A 16,692-nucleotide genomic window follows, 5' to 3' on the forward strand; every position below is an offset into this window, starting at 1 on the left:
GTATTCTAGTCAAACCATGCCCTCCCCAGCCATCCATGCTGAGTGGGCAGCAACTGTCAGCAGCCACCCACCACACACACACACTCACACACACACACACACACACACACACACACACACACACACACACACACACACACACTCACACATACACACACACACACAGTCCTTTGCTCCACTGAGTAAGATAATGAGAGGAACCATTCCATCTGTCTCCTGTCCCATGTGTGTGTGTGTGTGTGTGTGTGTGTGTGTGTGTGTGTGTGTGTGTGTGTGTGTGTGTGTGTGTGTGTGTGTGTGTGTGTGTATGTGTGTGTGTGTAAGAGTGGCGTGGGTGTGTGTGTGTAGCAGATGGCCTCCTGTTCTCACCAGGAGAGCAGGGTGACATCATGCCTCTGCCATCCCTCTGAGAGGGCGCTCCGCTCTGCTCCACCCCAGGGACACTGCTGCACTGGGCACTGCGGGCTGGGTGCACGTTCCCAATGCTGCCCCTTTATTAAAACCACGGGTAGATTTATGCCCTTCACCCGTGGGTGCCAACTGCAATCTCAGTGGCAAAACCCAGGGGAGCCAAGGGCTTCAAGTGCAGGTCTCAAAATGACATCAGCTATTACGTAAGAAGACGGTCTCAACAGGTTTTCTTTCTTTTATTGTTCTCCTTTTTGTTCAACTTCTTTTTTGTCAAATGTCTGAAAAGATTTCTCACCATGTTTTGTTTCAATTGTGGTTATTGAAATGTTGTTCAATGAAAATATGGTTAATAGTATAATTATGTTTTGATGATCAAGAGATTTAATTTGAACCCATTTAAGTCAAAGTCACTCACATATACTGCAATCTCTTTCATATTCAGTCATATCCAGACATTTGTCAGACTATTTACAGATGTTGTCTATTTGAGCTCAACAATCAGATACGCTCCTCCCTTCCACGTTTCAGAGGGCACCCTACTGATTGTCTGGAATAGTGTACGGCACAGTCAGAGATAATCTGTTTATTTCCCATTTACAGAGCCAGGACTTGCAGCCAATGCAATTATTGTTTGGAGCACAAAGACCAGGGATGTAGTGGTAAAATAAGAGGTGGGTAAACTATGAATTCTGTGATCGCGGTGAGGTGGACTGCGCCATGCGGTATTAGATTTTTTAAAAAGGCATTCAGAACATGTTTGGTGATAGTGCAGGTTATTGTCAATGTTTATAACAATACCAGTGGTATTAGATGGTTCCTAGAGTGTTGATGAGTGTAGATATTGTGAATGTGGATAATAGAGTGTGATTTTTGAATGTTAAAAGTTGCAGTTGGTGAATAAACTCTTTTGAGAGGTGGATAAACTCTAATAGGAGGTGGATAAACTCTATTTCGGAAATTTCAGAGGTGGATAAACTGTGTTTACTTGCGTTTAGCCTCCACTACATCCCTGACAGAGACCAGTGTGCCATGGTGTTTTGGTTTAACCTTTGGTGAGAACCTATGGGCTACAGTACCCCAGCATAGCCTCTGATTGGCTCTGGCCTTGAAGAGAGCTGTACTGGTTGGTTGGCTCACCCTCGCGGCGCTCCTCATCGCGGCGCTGGCTCTTCATGGCGATCTCAGCGCGCAGCGTGGTGATCTCCAGCTCGTACTCCTGCGCCGTGTCCTGCAGCCGCTGCAGCTGGGCGCGCAGGCGACACATCTCCTCCTGCAGGCTGGCGATGTCGTTCTCGCGCTCGGCCGCCGCGTCCTCGGCCGCCTGCTGCAGCAACACCACCTCCTCCTGGGCGGCGTGCAGCTCCTCCTGCGCCTCCCGCAGCTCGCTCTCCTTCTCCTCCTCCAGGCTGTCCATCTCCTCCTGCACCGAGCGCAGCTGGGCTAGAGGGAGAAGAGACAAAGAGAGAGAGAGAGAGAGAGAGAGAGAGAGAGAGAGAGAGAGAGAGAGAGATAGAGAGAGAGAGAGAGAGAGAGGGAGGTTAGATATCTCCCTCTCCTCCAGGCTGTCCATTACCGAACGCAGCTGGGCTGAGGGTGGAGGTGGGGGAGATGTTGATAAACTGTACTCATTCGTTCATATATCTGTTCATTCATTTGTTCATTTGTTAATTCGTTCATCCAACCATTAATTAAATGATTAATTAATTAATTCATTCGTTCATTCATTTGTGTATTCATTCATTCATTCATTCATTTGTGTATTCATTCATTCATTCATTCATTTGTGTATTCTATCATTCATTTATGCATTCATTCATTAACTCCATCCATCCATCACTTGAGTCCCCACTACTGGTCACCCTCTAGGCAACCTGTGTTTACTGTATAAGGAGAGACAGAGAGAGGGAGATAGCAAGAGAGACAGATAGAGAGAGAGAGAGAGTGTGTATAGAGGGGGATACCTTGGAGTCGCTGTATCTGGCGAGTGAAGGCTTCAGCCTGGTGGGCACTGGCCAGGCGTTCATCCTCTAATAGGCCTGAAGATGGACACAAGGAGAGAAAAGTCCAGATGAGAAATCAAAACATGGACTCCATGTCCAACCTCAGACAGCAGTAATGTAATACTAAGGAAGGGGTTTAAGAGGGAGAGGGGGAGTGTAGGGAATCGTCCAGCAGCAGGGAGACCAAGGGGAACATATGGTGATGTCACTGTCACATTCATGTATTATTCATAAGCACTAATGGTCCGATCACTTTACACCATTATAATGGCACAAAATGACTTGTAAATATTTAACTAATATACACAGACACTTTACTTAGTCAATACAGTCAGAGTTTTTATGTCTTCTTGTTTGTCATGTAGGAACATCATTACAAAATGAACCACACTTTATATCAGTCATGATACCACAGTAAAATCAAGTCCACACTCAAGAGCGTAAACAAATATATAAATCAAATCACAACAATGGTTTTATGCTTTCCACACTGTGAGCCTCTCAGGCTTTTATGAAGGATGAGTCAGTTTGTCGAGCCTCTGTGCAGAGGGCGTGATAAGGGCACATAGCTCTCCCGGGAGCGTCGTGGATAAACAGCTCTGTGCCATGGGGCCTGTGCTGGCCTGAGAGGCGAGTGATTTACGGGCAGTGCGCCGTGGCATTGGAGCTGCCCTCTCCATGCACCGCTTGATGGATGTGTCAGTGGTCAGTGCCCCCTAAGACCAAAGAGAAGAGAAGAGAAGGGGAGGGGGCACTGACCAGAGGAGAGGAAACCCACAACAGCTGAGCATGCTCACTTTAGATGAGTGACACACCAGTGAGGTTACAGGCAGAAGGCCGTTGATGTCTTCCACAACCCTCTCTCCTCCATGCCCCCTCCACCCACCCCCCGGCCCCCTCAAACTCAGCCCACCCCCCAGTAACACCATGTGCTCTTCCAAGACTGGAGGCTTCCCTCAGTCTGCAGCTGTCCAGAGGTATGCTGACCATCTTATACACAAACACACACACACACACACACACACACACACACACACACACACACACACACACACACACACACACACACAAACACATACAAATATACAACCTGGCCTTCATCCATAGCATGAGTCATTTGTTGAAGTTCGAAGACACTATGATGCCCCCATTGAGCAATCAGAGTCCGTATTAAGATCTAGCTTATGTTATTTGTGAAGGATGATGTACTAATCACAGGGCAAAAAACAGGTACAGATCATAAGGACACTTGATTCATCATTTAAAGGTTACATGCTAACTTTGGGAGACCGTAAATTAAGTTTATGATGTGTCTGTATCTGCACTGAGTCTGACATTGTAAACTGATCCAAAACACTCTGCTGAAACACTCCCTACACCTATCCCAAGAGAATATTTTCATACTTCATAATTGTTTAGTTGCCCTTTTTCAATTCGAGACACATTATGAGTCATCACTTAGTCTTCAGTGTTATTTCGCATCCAGATCCAGCAGACATCATAACAAGTCTCAGACACTACATTTCCCACAAGGCACCCCTGAGGACTTCCAGCCTACCAGCCCTCTGACTCACCCTGCAGCTCCTGGAAGCTCTCCTGGTGCTTCTGGGAGGTGTCGCGCGTCTCCTCCAGCTCCAGGAGCAGCTGCAGCACTTGGGCCCGCAGCTCCTCCAGCTCCTGCTCCTGGGAGAGGGGCTCCTCGTCCTCCTCCTCCTCGCCGGCCTTCTCCTCCTTAACCTCCTTTTCCATCTGCTCCTTCTCGTTGTTCTCCTCCAGCACGTCCCGCTCCTTGGCGGTGATCTCACTGCTCATGATGGCCTCGTCTGGTTTCAGATCGCTGCTTTCATCTGGGACAAGGCGGCGAAACAAAGAGAGAACAGCTGAGCCTCAAAATACCTCTCTGTTCTAATATATCTGTCAAAACACAACTGCCCATTTTCCCATTTAAGAAAAAGAATCGCTCTTTTTGTAAAACTGACAAAATAAAGAATATAAATGTCCTTCAGAATTCCTCTGTGAAAGGACCAGAACTGAGAGCTGAGCTAGACTCATGAACAAAAAGAACTCCCACACAGCTTAGGCTGATATCCTGCTTATTTAGGTGTTGGCACCCTCCAGCCTGCGCTTATTCATCCCCTGTCATTACACAGCCCTCTCCCCCTCACTAAAGCCCCCTGAGGCAGCCCGCAGGCTCAAATGCCTCTGATATATGGACCTCTGGCTCCCACTAGTGCCACAGTGAACCTCTATAGGTCTCAGCTCTTACAAATGCACTCTAGGCTCCACTGTACAGCTTGCTCATAACTACATGGAGCATCTGACATGTATTCCACAGCGCCATCTTGTGATGAGTTATCAGATAGATGTTATGTCATTTGAGTACTGGATGACAACACCATACACACGTACAGACTCAAACAAATATGGTATCATGTTCATGTCTGTTATATCATAGTGAAGTGCTTGGTTATATCAGTTTTGATAAAGTTCAGCTCTCAGTGGGAGAACAGTGCACTCTTTATGGGAGCAGGGAAACATGACAAGCCAAAGGTCATGAAGCAATGTCCCAAAGCCTTTACGCAAAACTCACTGCTGCTCCCTGTATTCAAAATCCCATACGCATGGCCAAAAGGCCCGGGACACATAAAGGCGTTGTGTTCCCAGGGCCTGGTTTGATTCCAGAACAAATGGCTGAAGAAGTATGTAAAGGAGCGTGGCCGCTTCTCCAAGGCCCCAGCTCGGAATTTTCCACATTCCTCCGCCATTCCCACCACAGCCCTCGCCTCTGTGTTCCAGCACAAGTTGAAAACATGAGAAAGTGAGAGAGTGGAGATGGAGAACAAGACAGAGGGAGGGAAGAGGAGGGAGGGGGAGAGAGAGGAGGGATGGAGGGTAAGAGGGTGGGAGGGTCAGTGTGTCAGTTGCTGCGTGTGAGTCATCGCTCAGAAATGCGCCCCTTCCCCCAAAGTGGCTTTGAGAATACGCCTTTTACACACACATACATACACACACACACACACACACACACACACACACACACACACACACACACACACACACACAAGCCATCATGCTGACAGAACCAGCAAATAATATGGGAGAAGCAGAGTTAAATACAACACTTACAGATGACACACTGACATGCTGACAGGAGGCCAAAAGGCTCAGCTGCCCTTTCTTGCGGCACACACACTCAGCTGCCCTCCGAACACACGGATGCCATAGCAACAGCAGCTCTGCGCAGTGGAGCTTTGGACGAACAGAACATCATGACCAGCGTTGTCCAGTCCTACCAGTGAGGTTATTATGGGACCGAGTGATTAAGTACCAACATGATGGCCTCAAATATATTCACCAAACAGCAAGACAACATGGTTAAAGGACTGTTTACAACCGAGAGAGAGAGAGAGAGAGAGAGAAAGAGAGAGAGAGAGGGAGAGAGTGTTACACACCGCTAGAAGAAGAAGCTGGCTGTGTGATTGGGAGTGGTGTTTGCATGTGCTTCCCATCCAGGGCCCCAGGGGAGAGAGAGAGTGTGCTGGCCCAAGGGCCAAATACAGCCCAGAGTCATTATTCCCCCCCTCTCTCTCTCTCACACACACACACTCTCTCTGGTTGTAAACAGTCCTTTAACCATGTTGTCTTGCTGTTCTGTTGCAGAAACCCCATTAGTCTTTACATTAGCAAAATAGCCTGTAATAGTAAATTATATCACTTACAGTAACAAATAAAATATTCCTTTATATGTGGACTACACCTATATACTTCACTATCTCTACCACTTTCATATGTCATTCTGCATGTCTGTTTGCAGAGGTTATTTTATAATGCAAAACACCTCAGAAGAAAGATAGCATATTCTGCTACAGCTCATGTACTGTTCTTGTAGCACAATTCACACCGTGCAAATCACCCAATCACACCTCATGGTGCAAAACTCACAGTCTCACCTCACCTCGCATGACAAAGGCAGACTGGTATCTTTGGCGTGCGCCACAGTAAGATCCGTAGCTTTGCCGAACTGCACGCTTCGCAGGCGTCCTCCGGTCTGAGGCATGACTTCCGACAGCATGAGTGAGTGTCATTAAAATTTGATGTCTGTGTAATGAGCCAGTAATGAGAGGGTAAATCAGAGAGCAGGCCGAGAGAGCGCGGCTGGACAGATCATGTGTCCTCACAGCCACAGCACAAACCAGAATTGAACCTTCTTAGCCAAAGGAGGACAATATTTGCCCATTAGATGGATACGGGTTGATTGTGATCTCAGTACTTTGGTGACACACTTTTGTTTAAATGAAAGGCTGGGAAACTTGTAATTTCAGTTACCTTATTTAGTTACCTTCTATTAATTAATTCTATTAATACCTTTCTATTAATGTGCAAAGTGCTTCACAAAGATGGTATACAACAGATTAAAAAAGGGTAAAAAAAGCTATAAAAAAAGAATATATGAAACTAAATATGTATGCACACATCAAAAATAATAAAGTTATTTATCAGACTACGGAAAATGAGGCTAAAAATGTATAAATCATTATCATGTATCCTCATTACACACTTGCTCTAAGGCATTATTCTCAGTTTAATAATGAAAAGCCATTTAGAATTGGGTCTGCAATTATTTAGCAGTAAGGGATCACATTCACATTCTTTAAAAGAGGTTGTACAGCACAGAAGCTAGACTTGTTTAGGACACAATATCCCTGATAGTGAACCAACCCAAAGTCTGCATGTAAGCTATTCTCATTTCTCTCAGAACATTGTAACAAATGACAAAATGTCAACTGATGAAATAGTGACAGTGATTACTGACCTGACAGTCAAATTATGACAACTTTTTATGAAAACCAGATGAAGGAACAAATTCAATCGAGTGTGTGGGACTGTGTTAAACAAGATTAAATGTCAGTTACTTCTGCTTTGCTAAAGCAGTATAAGTAAGTTTCATATCACAAGTATTACTCTTTAAAAAAACTCAACTTGAGTGTGAGTTTGAATATCAACACTTTGGAAAAGAAAGGAGTATGAGAACCATAATGAAGTAGACAGTGCCAAGCATTAAGACTGCACATTGCACAAAGGCTTTTTATGTTCTGACATTCCCCCATAATCAAATTTAAAACAAGTATGTGTAAAGGTCTAGAGAATCTACTGCTCTATCTAAATGACACAGATGTAGATATTCATTGTGAATAGCAGCCGTGGCCTACTGGTTAGCACTTCGGACTTGTAAAGGGAGAGTTGCCGGTTTGAACCCCGACCAGTAGGCATGGCTGAAATGCCCTTGAGCAAGGCACCTAACCCCTCACTGCTCCCCGAGCACCGCTGTTGTTGCAGGCAGCTCACTGCGCCGGGATTAGTGTGTGCTTCACCTCACTGTGTTCACTGTGTGTTTCACTAATTCACGGATTGGGATAGACAGAGCAGGACATATGGTGTACTTATATTAAGATTGAGGAGAAAGAGAGGGAGAGAGAGAGAGAGATACAAGTTCTCACATACAGATGCCCACAGGTGGCTCTGTAAATTAACATTTTACTACAACTTTGACCAAACTCTGCACAGGTCACTGCTTTTCTGCACTTCTGGATGAAACAGGTGAAGTAAATGTGTGTTTGTGTGTATATGGCCACACTGAGTCTGTGTATTGTGTGTGTGTGTGTGAGTGTGTGTGTGTGTTTGTCTTTATGTGCAGTGTGTACATGTGTGTTCAGTGTATGAGGGCTTGTTCATGCCCTGCATCTGTGTGGTAGTGTGGGAGGCCTTGCATTATTCATGCCACCCCCCCCTCCCTACCCAGGCTTTGAAGCAGCCCCTGTGAAAGCACTGCGCACACTGCTACCCCATAGAGGAGTGAGGGAAACAGAGAGAGAGACAGAAAAAAAGAGAGAGAGAGTGCCTCCAGGCTTTATCCGTTCCCCTCTCTCCTTTCCTTTTATATCTCACCAGAGAGAGGAGAAAGGTGAAGTGATACACTCGCTCCATCGCCATGGAGACCCCCGCCTACATTCACCACCATAGTGTTTACTTGCTAATGAGGGCCATGTTTTTCTGCTTGCGTTGTTTTGGTACATCTCCCTTCCCCCTCTCTCCCGCTCCTCAGGTAAAGGTGTTCTTTTCTCGCCTCTGACGAACGGTGCACAGGTGGGCTCGTCTGGTTGCCCTGGAGACAGACTGTCACGGTGTGCTTATACGCTCGGCAAAGCCCACGTAGACAAGACGGCCGATAGCGAGAGAGTGCCCTGATTGAGGGGCGAGATATCCCCGAAGTTCACAGAAGGTAATGTTCCCCGCACTCAACTGTTATTGCTTGAAGCACTGGGGAGTGCTTCAGTGACGGGACAGAATCAAAGGAAAGGGGAGAATGAGAGTGAACGCAAGCGTGAAAGAAAGAATGCCGAGCTCAAATGCTTGATAAGGCAAACAGCCCGCTGTCTTTTAAAAGGCTCGAGCGATGTTTCTGCTTTTTGCTGGGAAATGCAGAAAGTGGGCCACCGGAAAAAAAATGCTTTGCTGGAATGAATCCCATTAGACACATAGTCACAGAGGCATTTGTGTTTGTGAATATGTGTGTGTCTGTGTGTGTGTGTGTGTGTGTAGGCTACGCTATCTGTGTGTTTGTGTGTATACTGTATGTCTGTTTGTGTTGGCATGTCTAAGTGTGCATATGTGCATGTCTGTGTGAGAGTGTTTGTGCATATTTGTGTGAAGAACAAGAATCAGCAAAAATGCACTCTGGAGAGATGTCCAGGGATAATGTACAGCTTTCTATCTTCAAAGGGATAAAATGAAGACAAGCTGTGCACACAAGAGAGAGAGACAGAACATGTGAAACAGCCAGAAACAGCCAGAGAGGGATGTGCCAGGCTCTAGAAATGCAGGAAGGAGGAGACTTACATAAAAGTTTACAAAAACACATCAATATAGTCTTTATTCTGTAGCCTACTTCTCATGTGAAAAGTGGGTCCAGGCAGTCTCTCTCTCTCTCTCTCTCTCTCTCTCTCTCTCTCTCTCTCTCTCTCTCTCTCTTTCTCTCTCTCTCTCTCACACACACACACACACCTATGGAGTGTGGGGAGTGGGCACTGAGTATGTGTGGGTGCCTACATATTGGAAGGTGCATTACCATGGAGTGAGAGAGAGACAATGGTGTATTACACATAGAGAAGGAGAGAGTGGGATACAGAGAGAGGGAGAGAGAGAGAGAGAGAGAATAGGAGGGGTGTGTGGGGGCGTCATGAGGAGATGAAGACTGGGATATATCACACAGGAGAAAAGCAAATGTCAGAACAGATGTTAAGCACAGATGATGCATGGCGGAAAGGCCTATTGACGTAGTAGATAGATAGAATGAGAGAAAGAGGGAATGAAACAGGGAGAGAGAGAGAGAGAGAGAATATTCAGTGAATCATGGGAGTTCTCTAGCTCACAGATGGTGGGAATGTCCCCTTTGGTAGCAGTGTCTGAACGCTCTGTTTGAGAACAGCGACGTCGCAACTGTGTCAGCATGAGAACTCGCTCAATCTGGGTCATCGATTCTTGATAAATAAAACAATGCCGTCTGGGGACAATAAGACTAGCAGAGAAATATGCTGGCTTTGTCACTCCATGACAACCTCTCAACAGCAAAAGAATGACAAAACTTCCAACCACTAGCCTTGCACAATCTCAAGCATCTGCACTGATAGACCATCTGAGAAAAAAAAATCCCATAGATGACTGAACTCAATGGCGACTGTTTTCAACATGAGATATTTGTCATCAACACCCTCCCTCTGCTATTGATCCAACCTTTGTCAGAGCTCTGAGGCGGAACTCAAGAGGAATGCACATGGAAAGGCATAGTTCTGTTCTGTTGCTGATAAACACAGGTGTGTCATTCTATTGCAGGTATAGAATGAGGGTGTGTGTCATTGACCAGGTCATGGGGCAGGGAACAAGAGGGTCGGTCAGAGGAGAGCCATGATGGCTGTCAGGAGGCCAAAAGTCTGGTGCTGCGTATGAAGTTAACCACATGCAAAGCATATCATTCCCTGGCTGAACAGAGCCTGGGATAGATCTTCAGGATGAAGACGCAGAGGGAGCAGTCAATATGCCAACATTCACAGTGCAATCGCTGTTTAAACAATCAGGCCCATGCCAACAACAGCAGTACTCATATTTGCTAAATGCATTTCCCTTTAATTTGTCTGTGCTGCACACAAGTGGTAGACAATTCTATTCAAAGCAAGAAAAATTAACTTATCCTATCTTATCTATTTGCACATTCAGAATACTCTTTGAGTATGAAATACAAAATGCAAAAAATACAATACAAAAACAAAAAAACGTTTTTATTCAAGTAGGTACTTTGTTGCGCTGAGATATTTCTCAGAAGTGTTTCAACATGCTTTGTCACATATGACTTACTGACTATGCTTTCTCAGCTGTATCAAAATAAAACAGCTGTGAGAAAGCTGGCCGTATATATTTTTACAATTCATGCAGAGACGAACAGAAGACAGCCCAGGCAGAGCTTCCTCATAGCGAGGCACGCATGTCACCAAAAGGAAGCCACATATCTCACCGCACACACACACCTGCCAACTACAGACAGCTACCCAGAAACCTGTCGCACCAAAACTTGTGCCCCAAACAGGCTGTGAAAATGAACAATCTTGCCGTTAAAAGCACATATTTACCTGCTAATTGTGACTGTTCTCCATCAGAGCTTGACAGACTCCATGGCAACAACACGAACGGAGGGAGAGAGTGAGCGCTTCAGAGTCCAGCAGAGAGGAGTGTGTGAGTGAGTGAGTAAGAGTAGCTCAGCGAACATATCTTTCTATCACATCTCTCTCTCTCACTTTTTCTCTCTCTCTCTATCTCCCTGCCTCCGTGCTCTACTCCATCCACCTGCCCGCCCCCACACACACCCCCTCAGCCACGACTCATCTGCCTTCGCATCGACATGAACCCTCCTCTAAAACAGCGTGCACACACACACACACACACACACACACACACACACAGACACACACAGCCTCCCAGGCTTCAAGTCTCAATTAATTCATTCATCTCCCCCGACAAAAAAACCTAGAAGCTTCTCTGTGTGATGTGACTGACCTCAGCACACTAAAAACATGACTCACAACACTACCGTCCTTAATATTCACCCACAAAAAACACAAACCCTTTTTCTCACACACTCGCGTACGCACACACACGCACACACACACACACACACACACACACACACACACACACACACACACACACACATGCGAGTAAACATGCATGGAGAGAGAGCTGTGGAGAAGAGCCTACCTGTGGAGTCGAGCGCCTCCTCGATGAGTGGTGGTAGGCGCAGTCCGTCCATGGCCCCTCCAGCGGCTCTGGAGCTGGGGGAGTAGGCGGAGGGGTGGAGTGGGAGGTGGGGTGGGGGAGCTCTGGGTCAGGAGGTCCACACGCCCACCTGCACAGACACAGAGAGAGAAAGAGAGAGAAAGAGAGAGAGAGTGAGAAAAAAAGAGAGAGAGAGAAAGTGAAGAGGGAGGGTCGGGGAATGCACTTACATATATATATATATACACGCAGAGTATTTTAGATGCGCTCGCAGAAAAACACACACACACACACACACACTCACAAACACTCTGCAGAAGGGAACTGTGAGGTCCAAAAGAGCCGAAGCCTCTGCTCCGCTGTGTGAGAGTGGAGGCGGGAGGAAAGAGGGGTGGAGAGAAAAGGAAAGAGAGAGATAGAGAGAGAAGGAGAGAGAGAAAGAAGGAGGGAGAGAGAAGGAGGGGGAAAACACTGGAGTGGTAAACAACAGTTTCTCACTCCCGGATTAGAAGAGGCAGAAAGCTCCTTTTTCTCTCTGCTAACTATCTGTGCATGATGCGCAGCCCTGACTTTTATGTAATACTCACTTTCTTGTTCTTTACTTTCTTGATGTGTTTCCACACAGACGCACACGCACACATACCAGAGATAATAGATGTATGTATAGAGCGAAGGAGAGAAAGGGAGAGAGAGAGATAAAGAGAGAGAGGGAGAGAGAAAGAGAGAGAGAGAGAGAGAAAGAGAGTTTTACCTTTAATGAGATCCAGACAGCGTGCAGATTTCTGCAGGCTCACAGATACTGCTGCAGCTCGCTGATCATTTCCTTCTCATAGTTTCAACTCTCTCTCCTCCCCTCATCAGATCAGCCTCTATCTCTCTTTTTCTCTCTTGCTTTCTCTCTCTCCCCACTCTCATTCTCCCCCCTGTTCATTCGTTTTTGCTTCTCATTTCTCCCAAATTACTCTCGTACGTGTTTTCGAAGTACTTCTCTGCCTCGGATGCTGAACGTTTTTAATACAAAACCACAAAGTCTCAGTGCTTTCCTTCCTCTGTGTTCTTCCTCTTCCTCCTCTTGCTCTTTTGCACACATACACAGGCAGGCACACATAAACACACACATAAACACACACATAAACACACACACACACACACACACACACACACACACACACACTGTAGCGTATCTGTCCAGCAAACCAGACCTGTACTGTGTGTTTAGGTGTGACATAGCAAATACATTGGAAGTGAGAACCAGAGTGAGTAGGGGGAGGTTTAACCCGTGGCAGGCCTCCAGGAAGCACACATCACAGGGCTGTCCTTGGACAGGAAGCTCCCCTGTAGGCTTAGGCTGCAAGAGGATTGTGAAGCTGCAGGAAGGGTTGACACCAGGGCTTTAGTCCGAGCCCTCTAACACCCACAACACTACAGCACTACAGCTTGCATAGGAAGAGGGTGTGATACATGAGGAGAGATAGGATGACAGAGTGCTACAGAGATGTGCTATTTGTGTAGGAGTGTGTATTGAGTGAGCGATCGAGTGAGTGAGTGAGGGATGGAGTGATAGAGAGATCGAGAGTGAAAGCAGAAATGAGAGAGGGACAGAGTGTGAGGAGGAGAGAGAGAGAGAATGTGTGGGTTTGTGTGTGTGAGGGGGTGTTGCCCTCTTGATGGAGAGCACAGCTGCGTTGGCAAAGATTTAGGGGAAAATGCGCAGAGGAGCGTGAGTCAAAGTCAGCCTACTAGACCATCAGTGCAGACATGATCTCACAAAATAGAGAGAGAGAGATAGAGAGGAAGAGAGAGAGAGAGAGAGAGAGAGAGAAAGAACCGCAGAAAGAGGAAGACATGTGAAAAGGTGGAGGGTTTGACTGAGACAAACCCAAAATAGGTCCATCAGATGAGCGGGAGACAGAAGGGGGAGAGAATGATGGACAGAGACCTGGCAACTATAAAAACCCAATCCAGACAAATTATTAATCAGGGGCTGGCACGCACGCACGCACGCACGCACACAACACACACACACAGACGCACAGACGCAGAGGCAGTCCAGATCAGAGGGTCCATGTGTCTACATCAACTTCCTTGCTGAGACTTTGTTCATAGACAAGTTTGATAGATAAAGAATGTTGACAAGGGACCAGGGGGAGTGGCCAATGACAGCTAGCTGTGTGTGCCATGAGATTAAAACCAAACACAATCTGGACACAGGAAGAGGTAAATATTTCAGCACGCTTCCCTCAGCACGACTCCGCTGGCATGGCAATTTCTGGGCCGCTCTTGCCTCAGCGGGGCTCGATTCTTATTCAGCACACATCAATTTAACAGGCAATGTGCTTGTCATTCTCAAAGATTAAAGCCAACCGTCAGGATAGCAAAAGGAACTGGAATCTATACACCTGGGTTATACTCAATTCATTATTTCTATCAAGTTGAGCAGGACTGCAAGTTGCAATCACTCCATCCATATAGATATGATAAGATTCAGTGACAGAATTGAGGTAAGTGTTTCCCCTACTTTTTTTTTACAACACATGGGGAGAAAAACAAACAGAGCACCAAGGAAATATGGAGCAGCGTTTAACTTGAAGCATTCCTGTGGCAGGGAGGGGTTGCTAGGCAACTGAAGGGAAATGAAGTAGAATTAGGGCACTTTGTGATGGATTATACTTCACAGTTAAACAAAGCACACACCAACGCTCCCAATATTGCATATCACAAATGTAAAAAGGAAGATGATTCTATAAGGGTAAGAATAATTTGTTGGAGAGAAGGACTTCTTACAGACGTCAACAGGAAGTTGGGGGGATGGGGAGGCAGGAGGGGGTGGGGATACATTGGACTGGACCAGTGCAGTATTGTACGCTCCTAAGGGAGGAGAGGTCAGCCCTTTCCCATCACATCTCTCTCTGTCTATCTCACACACACACACCAAAACATCTGTGCTCATTTCCCCCCTTAACGCTAGCTTACCTCAGTTTGATCTAAACCAACACACCACCACCCCAGCCAAGCAGCTAAGCCCCCTTTCCCCAATACTCTGGTGGTCACCATGCCAACATGAAGAGGATAGAGAATCATCAAAGCGGTCCTCCTCCTGTCTAAAGGGAGAGAGGCTCAGCTAATTACTTGCTTATTATAAGCCGAGTCCTCCTGAGTGCACTCTCCATATTTCACTGTCCTCCCCCTCCCCTCTATTCCCCTCCCTGGACCTCTGCCCCGCAACCGACTCTGCTGCACTGGACAGATGGAACAGCTTTCTCGTGCAAGTAGGGGTCAGTTAGGAGGACCAGAGTCCTGCACTTTTATGTTATCTTAATCTCTGGACACGCTGATGGTCATCCCATACATGTAGCAGCAGAAAGTGCATTATGTCTGAGGAAGCAGAAAGGCACTTAAATATGCAAATCCATATGCATATGTGTGTATAAGTGAGAACAGTACACAAACACACACACATACACTGTCAACACACAGACTCACTCATACAAGGATATGTGTGATGGCACGTACATCTCACACACACACACACAGGGAGAGACAGAGAGAAGAACAGTTTTCTATCAGTGAATCGTTGCATCATAAGAAAGCACTGCAACATTTGTGTGTGTGGGCACAGGGCATGTGAGATGGCAGCAGATAACACTTACTGGCTCCGGGAGCTCTACTCTTCTGGTCCTGTCAAGCAGCTCTCGCCTGGAAATCTGCCATACAGCACACAGTCTCAGCTGACAAAGACAAATACATTCTCTCTCTCTCTCACACACACACACACACACACACACACACACACACACTCACAAACAAATACACATGTGCATGCGCACGCTTGCACACACACACACACACACTCAATAACACACACTCTCACAAAAACACACACCCACACTCATACCTACATACACTTACATACACATGTACACAAACACACAATTATTAGGACCACTAGGGCCAGTTCACACACAGCGAGTTAGATTGTTGCCAAGTGTGTTTCTCACTACGTTGGTAATTTTCAGTTGGAACTCATCCCATCCCTGTGAAGAAAACAGCAGCAAGGCAAGGGAAACACAGCACAGCACATTGGGTGTTTTTCATGGGCATGGGAGGAATACCATGGAGGTGAGGTGCGACTGGCTATATTTAATGCTTTTGGGTCGGATTACATCATTTGGGTCGGTCAAGTAATGAGGCTATTTTCATCTGATGAAGGTGCCCTCCCCAGGGCAGTATTGTTTTGATAGAAAATTACATAGCATATTTAAAGCCACTGTTGTGAAAATTGAGTCATCAAGATAATTGGATCTCTGAAACGCGACATGCTAACAGTTGACTTCCCCCATATTTTGATATTGTTTGTAATACATTCAGCAAAAACATTCATTGTTTGTCTATTAGGAGTGATGAGTAATCAGTCTTGGCCACTCAGTGGCTGTAAACAGAAGCTAAATATGGCAGCGTGGATGTAGTGGAGCAACAGAGCTTTGCTTCACCAGTGGTGTGCTAGCACCCCTCAGTGGTGACATGGGTGAAGTGACAGGTGCGTGTGTATTTCTGCATCAACGCTATATTGTAATTATTTCTTATGAGAGCCATTTGAGGAGTTGTCCAATCATAATAATTCATAATCAGCAAATCCCCTATTTAATATTGAGACATTATTGGTGTTTGGTATTGGTATAACCGGGGTCATAAGATGACTCTCACCTTCAACTCCAACCCCTAGCAATTACCATCTTGGGATTTTAAGTGTCAAAAGCAACAACTAATTGACATATGATCTGTCAGACAAGGTGAATTACTATTAAATTAAGTATTACTGAATTATAGTGTTTTGTTATATAAATTGGATGGAGGTTGTAGTTTATTTTTATGTCCATTGGATATTTGGGTTGGGGTTGTCTTGGTTGAAGAACATAATAATCCAACTGAAAAACTGACAACACACCAAACACAACTG

General features: G+C 45.9%; 1 protein-coding gene across 6 annotated transcripts in view; it reads right to left on the bottom strand.

Moving 5' to 3' along the window:
* ccdc136a (coiled-coil domain containing 136a) overlaps positions 1-12,792 on the bottom strand; it is a 20,700-nt gene extending 7,908 nt beyond the window's left edge. For 4 of the 6 annotated variants that reach the window (XR_012981917.1, XR_012981918.1, XM_076264067.1 and 1 more), the window contains exons 1-5: positions 12,487-12,792; positions 11,718-11,865; positions 3,986-4,258; positions 2,373-2,447; positions 1,549-1,851 (exon numbers count right to left, since the gene is read on the bottom strand). Coding sequence is in view for 4 of the 6 variants with exons in the window: in XM_076264067.1 (XP_076120182.1) it covers positions 1,549-1,851; positions 2,373-2,447; positions 3,986-4,258; positions 11,718-11,769 (703 nt within the window). In the remaining 2 variants the exon portion in view is untranslated. Of the gene's footprint in view, positions 1-1,548; positions 1,852-2,372; positions 2,448-3,985; positions 4,259-11,092; positions 11,227-11,717; positions 11,866-12,039; positions 12,095-12,486 lie in introns of those variants that run through there. The other 2 variants (XM_076264085.1, XM_076264099.1) reach the window with 2 other exon arrangements.
* Positions 12,793-16,692: the final 3,900 nt, after the last annotated feature.

Source organism: Alosa pseudoharengus, unplaced genomic scaffold (assembly GCF_046254945.1).
Source record: "Alosa pseudoharengus isolate Yale_2024_CS ecotype anadromous, Long Island Sound unplaced genomic scaffold, YU_APseudo_1.1 YU_APseudo_1.1_scf_10, whole genome shotgun sequence".
Lineage (NCBI taxonomy): Eukaryota > Metazoa > Chordata > Actinopteri > Clupeiformes > Clupeidae > Alosa > Alosa pseudoharengus.